At 35.5% G+C, this 20,320-nt stretch overlaps 1 protein-coding gene across 2 annotated transcripts; it reads right to left on the bottom strand.

Moving 5' to 3' along the window:
* Positions 1-653: 653 nt before the first annotated feature.
* On the bottom strand, positions 654-20,209 carry LOC132129139 (ankyrin repeat domain-containing protein SOWAHB-like). 2 transcript variants are annotated; one of them, XM_059540607.1, is made up of 7 exons: positions 19,925-20,209; positions 15,338-15,399; positions 14,240-14,485; positions 3,937-4,035; positions 1,108-1,164; positions 930-1,031; positions 654-789 (listed from the first exon to the last, which is right to left on the bottom strand). In XM_059540607.1, exons 1-7 carry the CDS (start codon positions 20,046-20,048, stop codon positions 712-714), a joined length of 768 nt encoding a protein of 255 aa, XP_059396590.1. In that variant the 5' UTR covers positions 20,049-20,209; the 3' UTR covers positions 654-711. The 2 variants fall into 2 exon arrangements, with proteins under 2 accessions (XP_059396590.1, XP_059396591.1); XM_059540608.1 differs by having other exon boundaries at positions 3,937-4,032.
* Between the last annotated feature and the right edge of the window lie 111 nt (positions 20,210-20,320).

Raw genomic sequence — 20,320 nt, 5'->3', positions numbered from 1 at the left:
CACACACACACACACACACACACACACACGACATTTGAACAGTCAATAGCAAATACTTAAACTTATAACAAAGCATACGTCCAGCAGCTAATTCAGAAGGGCCAGATTGTTGTAGCAAAGTAAATGTGCAAAAAATGTGTTGCTGTTCTGTTGTAAGTAATTTTAAATATCCCTAAATGCATCTACTTTCAGAAGGTCAAATAAAGTGCTTTTGCTTTCGCCTCGATACACACAGCATCGCACTGACATGACTGCTTCAACACTAACTGTTACTGAAACCAGCCTTCCGTCTTTGGGTAAACATTTGGCCGGCATTACACAAATATTTCCACATAGTGACATAGATATGTAGAAGGGTTTTTGAACGAGCTGTTTTGGGGGGCGTGGCAGAGTCTTAACTTTTATAAAGAATATCTCTTTGGATTTGAGACTTTAGTCTTTGCCACTTCAGGGATCTTATCTATGCACAATCAACTCGTAACACACCAAAGAGAAAGAAAAACTTGAAATCGCATCATATGACCCCTTTAATATAATTATTTATGAATATAGTACATTACTAAATTATTTTTGAATATAGTAGAATTTAATATAATTAATAATTTATTTTCAATTATTAAAATTTAGTTTTGTAAAGAAATCGACGTGTTACCAAAATTCGTTTCGATCTTATGCTGAGGTTTTTAATAATTATCACAAATATTAATTCAGTCATACATGTCCAAACTTATAACTTGCACTATAAGCGCAGTGTTGCATGATTGGTTGCAAACTTACTGAGGTGAAGTCCTGGTTTGTTCCGAGCATGTAAAAGAAAAAAAAAATTAATTATTAAAACTGAATTTATGGGTTGAGATGCAGGCATTCTACTAACATTCATTTGGACACTTAACGTCAGTATATACTGATGATATAGGAGCTCTTCCTACCTTTTTATTGGCCAGGGAAGAGTCTTGTTTCAGGAGCTGAGTGAGGTGAGACAGTTTGCCACTTGCTGCTGAGAAGATCCACTCTTTCTCAAGAGGATCCAGCTATCAAAAAAAGTCCTTTACATTAGCAAATTTTCCCTGAAATAAATTTTTACATTGATGAATTATGCGCCATTACACTCACAGTGGTGGATCCCAAACTGCTTCCATGCTCCTCATCCTGCTCGGATTCACTCTGGGAAAGCAACAGGATACGATATGATTCACAAAATCAGTCACAAAACCACCTGTCAGAATCACCTGGCGCTAGAAGGAGTCAGTGTGAAACTAGAGAGTAACGTAAATAAAGTGACACACTAGAGTGGGCGTTGTGGTTTGCAGTCATGCATTTCCTCTTCCTGTTCTACAGTTGTGGTATGAGTGGAGGGGAACCCAGCGCTGTGAAGAACGAACGTACTCTGGTAGCAAATAAACAATGTAAACAGACCACAAAGTCCTCAGAGCACACACAAACATTAACGGACCCAAGCGAAGATACAGTCAACACAGCGAATACAGGAAACCCCCATAATGCTGCTCTGTTTGTCAGTACTCACACCGAATACCAGACACAAACCTTCCAGGGATGTTTACCTCAAAAGCACAATAAATCAGCTTGTTGAACTGGGAGAACGCTAAAGCAAAGGATAATTCTTCCAATTTGCCCTCAAGTCACAGGTTACAAAATGCTTAAAACCCCACAGAGGTGAACTAATAGCTCCAATAAGGACCAAATTGCTCTAACTATGCCTTTGTGTTATTAAATCGTACACCATTTTACCAGAAGAACCATTATGAGAGCAAAAGCGACGGTCAATTTCTCTTTATGTACCACAGTGTCAGTCAGGCTGATTAATGTGAGGGAAAATGGAGCGGTTGAGTCATTTTTGCAGCGCACGTGATGGTTAATTGATCTCCGGACAGCTGTGGAGTGTCTGAGCGGACAGTGGGAAAACACTTGCAATCTTTCCTATAGGCTAAACTAACAAGGTTTCTTTTCCTAAAGACTGCATGCAATATTTGTTTACCTGTGCTTAAATAGGAACTAAGTCAGACAGATTTCCTTTTGAAACAAATTTGACTGAATAATTGCATGCAAAGTTATTTTTTCCATGTGAAAATCAACCAGACGTAACAAATAAATAGTAGTGAAACCCAAACAAGTCAATGAAAGAGATTGGCTCCATTGTAAAATATTAAACAGACCACATGTTATGCATATGATTTCAGTTGCAATGCATCATATGAATAATTCTTATATAGGAATAGACACTTTTTTTGCCTTTTTGGAAACAGCTTTCGGTGTGAAGAGCTATTTTGTGTAAATCTCTTCCACTTAAACAGTTTACGAGCAGTGCAGTTGAAAGAGAAAGCTTTAAAATTAACGTTTTATACAAAAATATACATTTATATTACTTGTGTGTGTGTGTGTGTATATATATATATATTACATAAAAAAATTAATAAAAAGGATTAAAATCAAGCATAAAATCCCATGTTCCAACATGATGCCACTGGCCTTTAACAAGCCTCATCTCAGATTGATCTGCATACAAATGTTCGGAGGGCACAGATGATCATTTTCTCTATAATGAGGTGGAGCATGTTGCTGTTTTGCACAAGAATAGAAAGTCTCATTCAAATGCAAATGAAAGTGTCTTCCATGCTGTCACCCCTGGCTGAAATAAAGCCTCTCAAAAATCCAGCTATTTATTCTGGCGCCACCTTTTGGTTAGTCCTAACATTATAGATATCATTTGAGAAGCTTGTTTGGGAGCTCTCTTTAATTATTGTTAGCTTTTGGGTGAGTTATTAGAATGTACAAATAAGAGCAATGACAAATAATAAGACAATCGTAAGGAAAAAGCTTAAAAAGAAAAAAAAAAAGCTTCAAATGCATGTACAAATTTTTTTTTTTTATGTAATCTATGTGTTGATGCTGGTATCCCATGTTACCTACAGATAACAATTATCACCTAAAGTTCTGAAGTGGTGTTATAATCAAATATAAAGTCACAACATATTTAATTTTTTAAAATAATTTTTACAAAAGATTTTGCAAACCTATTTTCAAGAAATAACATTTCGTTTAAAAAATGAATATCATGAAGTTTTCTTGGGGTTTTACAGATTAAGTACAGTATTAAAAAAGGCTTGACACAGTCATGAGGGTCGACAGTGGGCCTCCCTGTGATGTCATTTCCTGTTTATGGTAGTATTGTCACATGACAAAAAAATAGCTTTTTGCATGTTGGCTACATAAAATTAACATTAATTTAGCTTTTTAATTATTTAAATTATTTTTTACTTTTTTAAAATAAAACAGCTTCATCTGTTGTTTTTGAATACATAAATATTTTTTAAGAGTTTTATTTTTATTTTTTTTATTATAGATATATAGGTCTTGAAACATAATTAGCAGGATGAGTGCATTGATTGGTAAATACATCATTTTTTAAAATATGCCAAATTACTTTATAATTAGTTTTTTACAATTTATAATTTTTTTTATAAAATTTCCATTTTAATTAATCTTATTTTAAATATTATAACACTGTATTATTTAATATAATTATATTTATATAATAATATTATGTTATAATATATTTTGTTTTTCTTTATTATTATTATTTTTTTTCTATCTGGACTGTAAAGTCTCTTAGACATGTTAACTTTAAGCACAGGATAAAATATCAAAATAAATTTTATTTCAGATATTTTAATACTGTTAAATCAAGGTATATTAAAGTCATTGTCTGTACGAAATGCTTTGGTTATGTTTTTTTAAGTGTGTAAACTGATACATACAGAAATGTCATTGACCCTTCAATGTTTAGTGCTTTCATGACAACTAAGAGAAGTTGTTCTGAATCATGAAAATTTGTTTTAACACAACATTTAAAAAAGTGTGTGATCAAAAGAAACAAAAAACAAACAGATGAGGTTACTCAAGCTACTTGACTCTAACCTTTGACCCTGAATCCTTGTCGAGTTCATCTTCTCTGTCTGAGGCTGAAAGTTCGTCTGGTTTCACCTCGTCTGGCGGTGAGATGGTGCTGTCTGCCTGCTAATCACAAGAAAAGCAGAAGTTACACTTCGCTAAGATCACAAAAGGATCTCTTCACTGCACTTCAACAGCAGATAAAATGGGCCAAACACATTCTCACAGACATGCATGGATGAATATGCATTCTTATACAGAGATCAGAAAAACTTAACTACAGGAAGATTGTGTTTTCATTGCTTAAAAATAAATGCAGCTACTTTCATATTGTAGGCTATTTCTGTTTAACAGTTTTCTACAAAGTTGGCTGAAATAAGCGCTGGCAGGAAACCCACACTATTATGTGTTGAACTCTATGTTGAGATGAGCTCAATGTGTGGGTGAAAACTGGCAATCAGCAACCAATCTTATTTTAGTAGAATTTACTATCAAAGTTTCTATTAAGATTTTGAAATAAATTTATTTTCAGGTTTCATTTTATTTTTAGTTTAATTTTAGTAGTTTTGTCATGTGCTTAATTCTTTTATAAAAACGTTTGGTAGTAGTTAGTTTTAGTGCTTCAGCTTGAACTTATTTCTTAAGAAATAAGACATTTGAGTTTTTCTTTGAACATAACATTCTCATAATAAAGACTCATACTTGATTAAATGATGTTTACCTTTATAGAGTATTTTATCACTTTTTTCACATTACATTTTTTGATTGAATTGCACTTTTTGCATTTTTATTAGATTTATTACTTTTATATGTATATATAAAATTTATATAAATTTACGTTTTTTTCCCAGTTAGTACTTCAACTTAAATCTATTTCAGTTTTGCCAAGGCATCATTTCTAATTTTATGTTTTTCAATTATATTTTATTTATATTTTATTTATAATTATATTTTATTTTAGTTTTACTTCAATAAAAAATAAAATAAAATACTTTTAGCTAACTATAATAACCCTATCATCGGCTCACAAATTCTTGTAATAGGAACTCAATGGATATGTTTATGATATTTACCTTTATAAAGAAATATACCAATTTCACATTGAAATCATAAGACCATCACAGATTTGCACTAACAGTTATGCTTGCCAATAAAAGTCATGTTAATGTTGTGCTGAGACAGTGGTGTGCAAACTTTAACACATGACATTGTACACAGATCTTCTGAGTGAGGTTCTTGTCAAGGCTGGCATACAGAGATGCAAACCTCAAAAACTTCTATGATCCAAAAATGCTTCAAGGCTTCAAAGATAAATGAAGATTATCTTAAAACCAAGCAAAAAAATAAATAAAAAAACAGCAATGAATCATTCCAAAAATGAAAATTTGCATGCCCACTATACTCTCCCTTGCTGGAAGTTTCAATATGCAAAGTTCAAAATAACGTTTTTAACGGCTGAAGTCCTCCAGCTAAAGAGAAGGCAACTGAAACACTATGTTATCTGCTTTTGACAAATATAAATCGTACAAAAATAAGTTAATTAACATCATAAGATCTAATAGACACTTCTATTATCATAATATTTTGGAACAGCACAAAAATAACATCCAGAGTACTTGGAAAGTAATAAATAGTATTATCAAGAAGCGAACCAACAAAAATGATTATCCAAATTACTTTGTGAAAGACGGCCAAATCAAAGAGGCTTTGAGGCAGAGGAATTTGCCTCGATCATTTTTTGTAATCGAGTTACTCGAGTTACTCGAGTTACTCGAGGAATCGTTTCAGCCCTACAACAGACTGTTTTGAATTTGACACAATCGTAGTAAAATAAATTATATATAGTATTGTAGCTCCACTCGTATATATTTTTAATCAGTCTTTTCTTACGGGCATCTTTCCATCTAAAATGAAAATGGCCAAGGTAGTAACCATTTTTATAAGTGGAGATAAACACCAATTTACAAACTACAGGCCAATTTCACTACTTCCACAGTTTTCAAAAATTTTTGAAAAGTTATATGTTATAAGACTTGATGATTATCTCAATAAATTCAACCTTATTTCAGATCATCAATTTGGTTTCAGGTCAAACAGAGCAACCTCAATGGCAGTCAATGAACTGGTTGAGGAAATATCCACAGCGATTGATAATGGAGAGTACACTGTCGGTGTTTTTATCGACCTGAGCAAGGCATTTGATACCATTGATCACAATCAGCTGTTGGCTAAAGTAGAACGATATGGTATCAGAGGCTTTGCCCATGATTGGTTGAGAGATTATTTTAGGGGCAGAGATCAATATGTACATATTAACAACTTTGACTATGAAAGAACAAACATAACGCATGGAGTTCCACAGGGCTCTATACTGGGGCCAAAGCTGTTCATAATGTACATAAATGACATTCTGGAGGACCTGACCAAGTTAAATTGTATCTTGTTTGCCGATGATACTAGTCTCTATTGCTCTGGACAAAATTTAGAGTTCGTCTTGGAGATGGTGGAAAAAGAGTTTTCCAAATTAAAAACTTGGTTTGATTATAACTAATTATCTATGAACTTGAATAAAACTAAATATATTATTTTTGATAATAGAAAAATTGAGGAACCAATCAAAATTAAAATCATATATTTTATTTTTTATTTTTTTTTTTATTTATTTATTTATGGATTGAAAGACATACATAATCCAAAGGATAACATGTAAAAGTGTAAACACTTATTTCCAACATGGTCCTTGGTGGTAAAACAATTCACACAAACAAAGACCTATTATAAGTCAAAGACAAAAACATTTACACAAATCATCCGGATTTCAACAACATCCTAAAAACAGGCAATCATAAATCACCCAGTGCTAGTTAAAAAGATCAGCTACTCTATTCCATAAAAGGGCCTTAACCTGGTATCTAAAAGTCCCTCTGGTATTTACCATTTTGAGGGAAATTGGCAAATTATTCCACAACATGATACCTGTATAAAAAAAAAAGAACTTCCAGCTGCATTGTTGACTCTGGGCACTTTACAAGAACGGATACTGGCCCTAGTATTATGGTAATGCTGTGTATGAACCATTTTTATATTGGACAGTAAATATTTGGGAGCAGAACCATTCATAACATTATACATATGATTCAGCTTTAACTGCTCCACTCTAACCTGTACTGGCAACAGACCTACTCTTTTAAAAGCATCTCTGCCAATATGAGTCCTAGAGGGTGCATTTAACAGGTAGCGGATAACATTATTTTGCATCACTTGCAGTCTGTTTTTAAGTTTAACTGATAATCCACAGTACCAAGCTGAGCATGCATAATCGAAATGACATTGAATCAACGATACAACCAGTAATTTCTTGATAGAAAAATCTAAAAGCCTTGTTCTGCGATACAAAAATTTCAATTTACCTGCACACTTGGATAGTATTTTGTCAGCAATAGATGAACAGGTTAATGACTGGTCTAATGTTAACCCCAAGTATGTAACACTTTTCTGAGACACTATTTCAGTGCCATTACATTTGATCTTAAGCAATTTTATTTTAGACAACTTTTTTTTTGTTCCAAATAAAATGGACTCAGTTTTTCCCAGATGTATTGAAAGCCTGTTGTCTATAAGCCACTTTCTGACACTATTTAATTCGTTACCCAGAGTCTTCTCAATCTCGCTGATGTCATCCCCAGAGACCAACAATGCAGAATCATCAGCATATAAAAGCAGCTTACATTTCACAGCAGCTGGCATATCATTAATATAAACTAAAAATAAAAGGGGGCCAAGGATTGAACCTTGAGGCACCCCACAAGTAATATCTCGAGAATCTGATATGGCCCCCGCAACATCACAAAATTGAGTTCTTCCAGTGAGGTAAGAGGTGAACCATTTCACCGCAGAATTTCTGAAGCCTATACTTTGCAGCTTTGATAATAAAATTGCATGATTTACAGTATCAAAGGCTTTTTGTAAATCAAGAAGAATCATACCCACATACTTTCCTTCATCAAAGTTTTGTCGAATATAATCACATAAATGAATAAGACAGGTTTCAGTCGAATATGCTGCTCTAAATCCAGACTGCAGTTCATATAGCAGATTATGTTTAACAAGGTACTCTTCCACCTGCTCATACACAAGACGCTCAAACACCTTTGATATTGCTGTCAGAATTGATACAGGCCTATAATTACCAACATCTAATCTACTATTTTTCTTAAAAAGGGGGACTACCCGGGCCCTTTTCATATCACATGGAAAAATACCCTGACTTAAAGACAAATTTATTATATGGGTGAGCACCCTAGAAATTACATTGGCACTATCGCGCAAAAATCTGGACGGAATAAGGTCATGTCCAGTAGCTTTGTTAATTGACAAAGTGGATAGACACAATCTCACCCTTTCCTCTGAGACAGGATCAATTTCAAAAACATCAGAAGTGACATGTTTGGTTTTATAAAAGGAGTTTACAAATGATGGGCCATATCTACCTGACACCTTCGGCAGCTTATCGACCAGACTGGCAGCAACAGTTGTAAAAAAAGTATTAAAAACGCAAGCAACCTGCTGTTTGTCAGAAATCATTTTATCCTCAATAACTAACCCAATATTGCCAGACTTAGATTTTGATTTTCCTTTAACAGCCATATCAGTAAAAACTTTCCACAGCTTTTTAGGCTGATGTAAATTTGACGTAATAGCATCAACATAAAATTCAGACTTTGTTTTCTGTACCTTGTAACTAGCCTGATTACGAAAATATATATATTTATCATAGTCACAAGACAAAGTTGACCTCTTAAACTTTCTGAACCATTTATCCCGTTGTCTAATAAGATCCAGAATGTCAGAAGTCATCCAAATTGCACTTCTCTGTTTAATTCTGGTTTCCTTCATTGGTGCAACATTATCAAGAGTTTCTAAAAAGTGCTGTTTAAACAAAGACCAGGCCCCATCAACATCATTGCTTCCGAAAACATCTGACCAATTCCTTCTAGAAAGCATTTCTTTAAATTCCTCAGCTGTATAATGTTTTGTACATCTATATCTAATTGAACTATGGCTGCCAGTCTTCAATAGTGATTTAGATATTTTACGAGTACAATAGGTGACACTATGATCACTCAAAGCAATATCAAGGATGCCTGATTGTGAAATATTTTTATGTTCTGAAACTAATATTAAGTCTAATAGGGACTGACTGTTAGCAGACACTCTAGTAGGTTCAGCGATTAACTGTTTTAGGCCCGACACCTTGCAAAAAGTTAGAAGAGATTCTTTCAGGCTGCTCTTACTAGGCTGCAATACATTTGTGTTAAAATCCCCCATAAGAATACATTCGTTCTCCATACATACATTACTCTTATAGCAGACCATTTCGAGAAGTTCATAAAAATCTGTTTGCTTAGGGGGTCTATAACAAACACAAATGATAATGGGTTTAGTTTTAGGAAGCAATAGCTCAATCCATGCAGTCTCCAAACCTTCCACCTGTAGATCAGCCCGCGGGTTATATGACAAATCATTCCTTATAAATAGGCACACTCCTCCTCCGTTTCTGTTCCGATCGTGCCTGTAAATGGAGTAATCCGCAAGCTCGACTTCAACATCCTGTATTGATCCATCAAGCCAGGTTTCTGACACGGCAATCACAGCAGCCTTAGAGGTTCTTGCAAGTTGACTGATCTCCTCAAGTTTAGACAGCAAGCTCCTTGCATTAACATGAATAAAGTGAAGCCCTTTCCGATTAAAGACAGCCTCACAGTCATTCCTTGCATCAACCAAAATATCATCAGAACACTGCATATCCAACTCCTCCAAGCAATCAATGACGTTCACGTGACACATTTCATTCATGCAACACCTGTTACATGCTAACGGAATGTCAGAATTACTCCTTACGGCCAGATCATAGATTTTAGGTGCAATATTTCCACACTTTATGTGAACAAAAGCATCGCAAAAGTCACAAGCGACCGCTTTAGCGTTAATCCTCACAGCCTTACCGCAGTTAGGACAGTCACTGTTGCAACTCGTCTTTGGCCGGTGTTTCATTTGCAAGCCGTTTGGCCCCGGACACTGGTGAATATCTCCGGCGAGCAGCAGACAGATAGATAATATTGTGCCAAAAGCGTCAGCCTGCTGCCTTCCACGAGCTCTGTTCCTGACAGCAAAATGGGTCTGCGTGGTGATCAAAGCAGAACTGCCATATCCAAAAAGTTTGTTATCTGCGTTCACAGAGAATCCACAGACTTTATAAACGGGCTCCCGTATATATGCGTTATTTCCATTATGCTTGTAGATCTGTTCAAATCTAAAACCTACAACATTAAGAGACAACATAAAAACTAAAATTGCAGCCAGTGCTCCGCAAGCACCTGACGCCATTTTGATCCGGATCCGGTTGTTGTTATGGTAATGAATGACGCGTGCCTCAGAACCCTTTCGTTCTGAGGCAATATAGAAATTGAGAGAGTGTGTAACAAAAATTTTTGGTATCTGTATTGATGATAAACTCAACTGGAAATTACATATAAACTAAAGACAAAAATATCTAAAATTATTGGTATAATGTGTAAAATTAAATCATTTATAAATCAAAATTCACTATATTTATAATGTAATTCACTTATTCCGTACCTAAATTACTGTGTAGAAATATGGGGGAATAATTATAAATCTATTATCAAACCTATCTTCATATTGCAGAAGAAAGCTATTAGAATTGTTAACAGAGTTAATTATTATGCACCAAACTAACCCATTGTTCATTAAATTAAATGCAATGAAATTCCATGATTTAGTTGATCTTAGCACAGCTGCAATGAAGTATAAGGTTCACAATCTCAAGTTTCCAGTCTGTATTCAGGAGAGGTTCAAGCTCAGAGAGACTCGATATAATTTGAGAGGAATCGGGGTCTATCAAAAAAATAAGGCCAGGACCACTACCAAAGGGAGGTGTTTCTCAGTTAGAGGAGTAAATCTATGGAATAGCCTGGATGACACATTAAAACAATCTATATAAATAAAGGTGTTCAAATTTTTTTTTTATCAAATGTGATTGGTAGCTATATTGCATTAGAATGATATTGTTTAGTTTAAATACCATTAAAATAAGTAGAAGGCCGGTGGATAATGCAATGATTCACAGCAGTATTAGGGTGATTAACAAGGTGACTTGTGTAATGTTATTAGTAATGGCTTACATTTGAAAAATATCTTCATTAATATGTTATTCCTATGAGCAGTTTATATATAGCTGCTAATATTTTTACATCCGTTTCCACTTTGCTACTTTCTGATTATTGTTGCCTTATGCTGGGTATTTAAATCTTGGTGTAAATAGGGTTAGGCATCAATAAGTGTTTCACTTCAGCCTAAACCCCTTCAGTCATTGCTGTACTATAATAATTCTGTTTGTGTGAATGACTGAAGAAATAAACTACTACTACTACTACTTATTTAACATTTAATAACGACAAACCTTGGTTCAGTACAAAATTGAAACAACTTCACCAGGCCAAAGAGGATGCTTTAAGTTAAACTACTCTGGAAAGATAAAAAAAAACAGCTTTCAAGCAATAACCTACATCAGTGTGGAAAGGCCTGAAAGCTATCACCAGCTACAAGACCTCATCCCTCAGCACTGAGGCAAATCAACAAATGTATGAAGACCTGAACGAGTTTTACTGCAGGTTTGAAAAGACTGGACTGAAACTCCACACCCACTCTGACCATCTCACAGCACAGCCATCAACACCCTCCCCCTCCCTCCCCCCTACTGTACAACCTGTACTGAAGATCTGTGAAGACAGAGATAAGGAGACAGAAGACAAGGAAAGCCAAAGGCCCAGGTGGTGTCTCTCTAGCCTGCCTCAAAACCTGTATTGTCCAGCTATCATCCATCTTCACACTGATCTTCAACAGATCACTCCTTCCTCAAACGCTCCACCATCATACCTGTACCCAGAAACCAAAAAATCTCAGGATTTAATGACTACAGACCTGTCGTTTTAACGTCTGTGGTGATAAATTCATGTAAGATAATGGTGTTGGCCCACAGGACACTGAACCCTTGCTGTTTGCTTACCGAACAAAAAGGTCTGTGGATCACATCCAACACCTGCACCATTAGCACCGGAGGTCTTCAGGGCTGCGTTCTCTCCCCACTGCTATTCTCCCTCTACACAAATTAATTCACCTCTAAAGACCCCTCTTTCAAACTCCTGAAATTTGCAGATGACACTACAGTCATCGGCCTTATCCAAGAACATGCTCAAAACTGTGGAGACGATAGTGGACTTCAGGAGAAACCCCCTGCTCTCCCCCCACTCACCATCATGGACATCACTGTAGCTGCAGTGGAGTCATTCAGATTCCTGGGAACCACAATCTCTCAGGACCTGAAGTGGGACACTCACATTGACTCCATCATGAAAAAGGCTCAGCAGAGGTTATACTTCCTTCATCAACTGAAAAAGTTCAACCTGCCACAGGTGCATAGGACACAGTTTTATTGGGCTGTTAGTGAGTCGGTTCTGTGCTCCTCTGTAACTGTCTGGTTTGGGTCAGCCAGCAAATCAGACGTAACAAGACTGCAGTGGACTGTTAGGACAGCAGAAAGAATCACATTTGTGTCCACCTGCACAATCTTCAGGACTTGTACAACTCCAGAGTGAAGAAACGGGCAGGTAACATCATCACAGACTCACCCCAGACACAACCTGTTTGTATTAGTGCTGCAACGCGTCACACTGTTTACATCTCACGTAATGGCATACTGTGAATGGAGAAAGTTGCATTCTATCACAAAAACAGAGACCACTGTTATCAAAAGTATGGGAATACTTCAAACAGAGGCCAAATAAAATGGCCATTTGTTCCCTTTGAAAAACCGATATGGTGTACCACGGCAGCACAAATGCGATGCACGAGCACCTCAGAGGAAAATATCCTGGCCCTCTCCGGTGTTGCGGTTTAACTGGTTACCGTGTAATCTGGTGACCAACTTCCTGGTTCAGGTCTCTGCTGAACGACCGCAGCAGATTCGGCGATTCTAAAAGTACAAACTGATGTGATATTATTAAGTGTCTAATAAACACAGACTTGCTCATTGCATGATTCTGATATTCTTGTAAAGATTACAAGTTATTGGTATGATCACCCGTAGCGGCTGAAGCAAGGATAAAATAAAAAATAAAGTAAGTCTGTGTTGGTGCAGGTTTCGAACACGCGTTAGGGGCTATATATATATCTCGCCTAAAAACACGTGGAAAACGCTAGTCGCGCCGCTTTCTCCTTCTTTCCAAAGCGCTCGGGAAGTTGCGCCCCTGGGATGTCTGCCGTTGCTAAGCAACCATGACGTGCTCTCTCCATGAAGACGCGGAAATTTCAGCAAAGGATAAATGGATTTGCAGCACTAAAAATCACTTGCAGTAGCTCTGCTACTAAATTTATTTAAAAATGGCAATCCATATACAGCTATGATCAGTAGTTCCTTCATCTTAGCTGAGCTTTCAACGTTGTTACGGGAAAGCATGAAACGGATTGGTAATTTCTTGTCACATGACCCGCGGTGCGCTTGCGGCATTCTGAAGAGTTGAGATGTATTTAACTCGACGCACACGCGCCTGTTTTCGCGTGTGCGTCACGACCGCGTCACTTCCATTATGAGCGTGCATACCGCGCGCCTACATTGGAAATTACGAACTTGCGCGCAAAAGACGTGATATGTGAACAGCCCCTTAAAAGACAGCGCACCGCGAGGCAACAGTCACAGACCACCGAGCTACCCAGAATCAGCTCCAGATCTCTGGAAATTTGTGGCTACTGTGGTTTAATTATAAGCGCTTTCGTAAACTTATATTTACCATAGTAAAATAATTTTCTTTGCCTCTTTATTTTTGTATACTGTAAAAACTTCAACCACATTGGTTTAAAATGAATAAAGGTTGAAATATTATTTTAGAAGTTGTACTTATATTTTTTTGTAAAGTTATCCAAAGGATTCATTAGCTAATCAAAAAAACAACATTAGATTAATTATTTATTATAATAAAAATAATCGTTAGAGTAGTCGACTAATCGAAAAAATAATCGTTAGATTAGTCGACAAAAAAAATAATGCAGCTCTAGTTTGTATTTCTTGTTAAGTCTTATTTAAATGTTTCTGTTCTCATGTCAGATATGTATGTATATACTGTATGTATGCATGTATGTACCAAGAGCTTCTTAAAAACCACAACAAATTCCTTGTTTGTTTGTGTACACTTGGTGAATAAAGCTGATTCTGATTAAGAGTAAAGCAGAACTATCATAATCAAGCACTCACATTATCTGTATGGGTCAGTTCTGTTGCCTCTGTGACTGTAATCATGGGTCCTGAGCACCAGGCCACCAGTGCTGGTTTCTGAGCTGTTGGGTTACGGTTCTGCACTGGATTGGAGACCTGGAGATCATTTTGTGTGTTTGGATGAAACTGCTTGATTGATTGTCCTTCCTTTCCAGAGCCAGGCTCTTGCTCTTGCTCTTGCATTTGCGGTCTATACTTCTTCTTGAGGACAAGATATTTCTCCCCCTAAAATTAAAAAGGAACCATTATTTTTATAGTGTTATTTAAAAATCTAAAACAAAATATAAATGGTTTATGACTACATTTAACAGAATTATATAAACATAAGTGTTTTTCTTAAAGAAAATTATATTTTTATATATCAATACATTAAATTGATCAAAAGTGACATTAAAGATATGGTTACAAATGATTCCCAATTCTATCTCAAAAAAAGAAAAGAAAGAATTGATCTCAGTTTCCACAAGAATATAAAGCAGAAAAACGTTTTCAACATTGATAAGAAAAAATGTTTCTAGAGCAGCAAATTAGCATATTAGAATGATTTCTGTAGATCATGTGACGATGAAGACTGGAGTTATGATGCTGAAAATTCTGCTTTGCATCATAGGAATAAATTACATTTTAAAATATATGCAAACAGAAAACAGTTATTTAAAATTGTAATAATGTTTCACAATATTTGACTTCATTTTTGATCAAATAAATGCATTCTTTGTGAGTACAAGAGATACCCTTCAAAAACACTACAATTCTTACTGACCCCAAATTTATTAATGGCAGTGTATGGCTGGAAAACAATGGATTACAGTTCAGAATAGACTGAAAGTGATCTCATTCCAAGGGAAAGAACACATGTGGGACAATGATCTTAAATCATAAGGGTGTGGTTATAGCATAAACGTGAGAAAGTGAAGCCTATCCCAGTCACAGAGTAAATAATGAGTCACTGTGGGAATAGAAACCTGTTGCAAATATTCTTCAGGGACAGGGAATAAAATGTGATCGTATTGAGACTGAAAGATGAGTTAATTCGTTTAAACTCTGCAATAATGATTTGACAACACATGTACTCACATTCTCAGATTTCCCCACTGCAATTCTATCAATGATGAGTTTGAACTCTTCTCTGTATTTGGCTGGAAAGAAAAAAGGGAGATTAAAGTGTCATGAGTATGTGCTGGCAAACATTTTTTTCCCAACATGTTTTCCAAATGTATCTTAAAAGAAAGGTTACATTTACAATATGACCTTGCATTCGTTCTTTCCTTTGTAAGCCTAAACTCAACATTAGAAGAAATCCCAAAGCATATCAGAGGCTAGAGGCTTTCTTCTGTGGAACACAAAATTAGTTACTTTTTGTAAATGCACTTTTTCCTTTTGTGTAAATGATGACAGAATTAGCATTAGCTATAATGGAATAGTTCACCCCAAAATGTACATTTTGCATTTTGAGATGCAGTTGTGCTTGTTTTTTTCATCGTAACAGAAATTTAGCCTTCCATCACTTGCTCACCAATGGATCCTCTGCAGTGAATGGGTGCCGCCAGAATCAGAGTCCAAACAGCTGATTAAAAACATTACAATAATCCACAAGTAATCTACATGACTCCAGTCAATCAATGAACATCCGGTGAAGTGAAAAGCTGCATGTTTGTAAGAAACGAATCCATAATTGGATTTGTGTGGATTACTTGTGGATTATTGTGATGTTTTTATCAGCTGTTTGAATTCTCACTCTGATGGCACCCATTCACTGCAGAGGATCCATTGGTGAGCAAGTGATGGAATGGTACATTTCTCCAAATCTGTTGCGATGAAGAAACCATTTCCACCTTGTATGGCCTAAGGGTTATTTTTGTGTGAACTAATCAAAATACGAAAAACAATATTTCCTGTTTCCTGTGATTAAAATTAACCCTTGAACACATGTTTATTTATTGATATGTTCTGTCTGCATCTTATTGAGTGGAAATGTTAGATGTTTAACGTTTGGCACACACAATGGACTCCGATTCCTGATCTGTGGGAGTTTGTGAGGTTATGCTACATCACTTCAGCACAGACTGACTGCAGCAGGGAGAAACCAGAAGCTGGCTTGAGTTACCATACCAGAATAGAAAATGATTAAATGACAGAGAGGGAGGAGAGCTGCACAGACAAATGCTTCATCCCTGCTGTGCTCATATGCCTTTTCAACAACCATTCCTGCTGGATTGTAGTTTGATTTAGATCCCAGGAAGACATTTCCCCTTCTTCAGTTTCATTCTATTTCCCTAAGTAGAATATATATTTGCTTTATTTGTGCCACAAATAAGAATACATATAGTGACATAATGAGCTTTGTCATGGAACTTGCAGTTCAGTTAATGAGTACTATGATGATTCAGTAGCCCCTCTGATGAAGTTCATACAAAATAACATTCATCAGACTGATTCAGTCTGTTTGTTTGAATCAGTTATTAACCAACTCATAAGAGTCATTTGTTCCAAGTTTCCGACTACACAGTTGATGCTGATATATTCCTACGCACATTTTCAAACCAAATATGCATTAAAAAAAAAAATTGATGGTGCAATGAACTAATTATTGTATTGCTGATTAATATTGTGAATATAGGGATACAATGAGCTATGACATGGAAAGTGAGTCATATGTTGATTCAGTAGCCACTCAAACAGAGTTCATTCAGTAAGAGATTCATCACACTGATTCAGACTCTTAAGAGTCATTTGTTCATTAATTAGACTACACAGGTGGTGACTATTTGTTTTTAACATGCACTGCAGACCGTGAGGAGAGGGAGTTCAGGAAACTCTGCTGTAATGCGTCATGTCAGAAATATGTTAACACAAGATGTGAACACCATGAACTGAATCTGAGAACACAGACATTTCATATTTCTGACATGGCACGAATGTACCATCATTCTTTCACTTATGTCCCGTCTGTGGTGATTTGAGACCCACAGTTTGAAAACTGCTGCTTTAGTTTTAACTGTACATAGTCCTGTTTAATTCTTCTATCACACAGGCTTGTTTGCAGATGCTGTTTTACTGGATCCAAGCTATCATTTCTGTGAAATAGTTATTTTGTTGCCACAGCAACAGACACAGTTGATTCTAGATTTTGAGCCACTTTGTTGAAGGTCAACATGCAAGATTTTTCTGAAGTATTCATCTTTCAAAATAGCATAAAAATATAAATAAATAAAAAAACATGTCATACTGGCTCAACACATATTTAGTGCATAGCATAGTCTAAGTCTGGGCTTTTCGATCTTTAAGTTGCCACTCACCCACAAATTTAATCACTCTCACTCAAGGGACCAAAAGACTTGTATAATAAGCTATATAATGTAAAAAAAAAAAAGTTATAATATTTTGTTTTTGTTACATTATATTTTTACATCTCCCCTTATCACTGTATTACTGAACTGGTCGATTGATTGATTGATTTCAAATGTTTTATTTCACCTTTTATTTATTATATTGTTATTTTTATTATTGTTTATTTTTACATTTGTTCAGTTTTTTGTAAAAAAAAAAATTAAAAATTATATTTATTATAAATGTTTTAAGTATTTGGAAAATATTGCTTTTGTTACATTTCATTATTCGATTTTACCCAACTCACAGAAGTACTTTATTGTTAGATGTATTATTTATTTATATTTTTTTATTTTATTTAGTCATTTTATTTTTTCACTTTTTATATTTATGTACACTGTTTTTTCTAATAGTTTTATTTTATTTTTCTAATAGATGCATTTAAATAATTGATGACTAACCGTTTTATTGCTGATGGACATACATTAATAAAATGTCATTTTCACTGAACGATTAAATAAGAATAAACACACAAAAAAAATTTCAAAGAATCCCATCCTTGAGACTTTCACCTAAGAAATAAAATTTTTTTATGAAACATTTGACTTTTTATGTGAGAAGTCAGATAGCACAAACAAACTTAAAAGTAGACTGGGGATGCTCTTAAACTTTCAAAAACTTCATGTTTATAAAATAGGTTAAAAAAAGAGAATAAAGGGTTAAACATGAGAGCCACTTAAACTGGACTGTGCCAAACAGGGAAAATATATCAGGACTAAGATCTTTAAGCAGAGAATGTACCCTACACAACCTTTCCGTTTTCCTGTCAGGGGAACAGACAGGGATGACAACAGGAAACCATAAGGGAAGTCAACACTTAACAGTTGTAGCCCGCAGAATTCCTGTTGTGGTGCTCAGAGGAACACAGTTTAGATTTCTGAGCACATTTATTAGTCTATGCTTGCCAGCTATATGAAGACTCTATGTTCCCAGACAGAATATAGCAACTGCCTGAGATCCCATCAAAACATCCCTAAAAAGGACTAAAATCATTTTAATTCCAGAATTACAGCATGTCATGCACGGCTGGTGCGGTAATCACAAATAATTACGATAATTGGTTTGCGATGTCAGATGGTACCAGATGAATGCAGATTTTGAAACCTCTGTACACAACTGTCCCAGCACAGCTGGACGAGGCATTAAAGCCATTACAGATAATTGCTTCATAAATTCATGTTTGACACATGCATGTAGGATTAAATGCAACATCATCTAATTTAATTACAATTTAAATGGCTTATGAGAACATGTTTGATCATTTGGTCCACTTTGCTACGCTATTTCATTTTTTTTTTTTTTTTTATGAAATATTAATGTTCATACACAAAACACTAGTGTTCAACCAATGTTTGTTTTTCAGTGGCAGACGCTGAGGTCTATAAATTATTCAGGGAAGCAATATTGAGAACACACACACACAAATCTGAAAAAATTAATGAGGTCTAAATCTAAAAATTATCAAATATTTGACAATTTATCAGCCCACACACATCAGTCTATTAGGGTAAAACAACAACCGATTCATTTGAGCCATCAAAAAAGAATTAGTCAGCATTATCAACTCAGCATTTATCGAAATAAGATACTGAATGTGTTCACGGGGACAGGAATATTCCAATATTATTAAGAATGAGGTCATATTCAGATGTGTTATTCAGATTTACAGAATTCGGAATATCAGCTTACTCCAGTTATTACTGCATTCAGTGTGTTGCTCAATTCACTATGACCATTTGATAAATACCGGAATATGAATCAAGTAAGTGAATATTGCATTTAGAGCTGAGGGAGCAAAAGGAAATGACAGAATTCTGTGAGTATTTCTATCTGTTGGAAGTTTTTTTAATCTAATTGCCACTTACTTTAGAGGTTTTTAATCAACTAAAAACGTTACAGACATTCCTCAAGCGAAGCGAGTTTTTAATTCTTATTTTAGAGTTAAAAATGCCAGAGATGTGCCACCAAAAACACCTCATTAAGACTGCTAAAAACTCGACATAATTAAAAGGTGTATTCTAACGCGTTCTAACACGTGCGTCAGTTGCGTCGCTCCTCGAGCGTTGCGTTCGCGTGTCAAATAAAAAATCGATTTTATTAAATTAATTTATCAAAATGAGTCTCGAGACCCCACGCGTTGCGTTTCATTCAGTTGAGCTTGCTGTGTTTCTAAACGCAAAACGTTGTTTGTGCATGTGAGCGCGCATTGCGTCGCGTGCTTGCGGTGTTCGAACGCGTAACATTATGTGAAAAATTATATCCTCATTTACTCACCACGTAGCTGCAAATCGCTATGGTTTATAAAATGCTTATATGCTTTGGACAGATCAGAATTTTTTACTTTTCCTCCAGAGGAACAGATATAATCCAGCAAGGACGCTTCACTGATCTCGCCCATCTCTGACAGGGAACTGAAACAAGATGTTTTACAATATTTTACAACAGATGTGATGTAAGTTAGTCGTCACGGGTTCTTCTCGAAGATGCTGAGACATGGCTTTGCTAGAAGCCAATGCTGGAAAAAGTGTTCACACTGACTGGCCAAGCTCACTCCACCCTTCTCTGCAAACAGAACCTCCTACAGTTAACCCTTTGTGCTCTGAAGACCAATAAAGTGAATTAATAAAGGATAAGTAGGGATATCTCTGTGTGTGTATGTGTGTGTATATA

The sequence above is a fragment of the Carassius carassius genome, chromosome 46 (assembly GCF_963082965.1).
Source record: "Carassius carassius chromosome 46, fCarCar2.1, whole genome shotgun sequence".
Taxonomy (NCBI): domain Eukaryota; kingdom Metazoa; phylum Chordata; class Actinopteri; order Cypriniformes; family Cyprinidae; genus Carassius; species Carassius carassius.
Note: the sequence above shows the minus strand (reverse complement) of the source record. Positions and strands in the feature narration are given on the sequence as shown.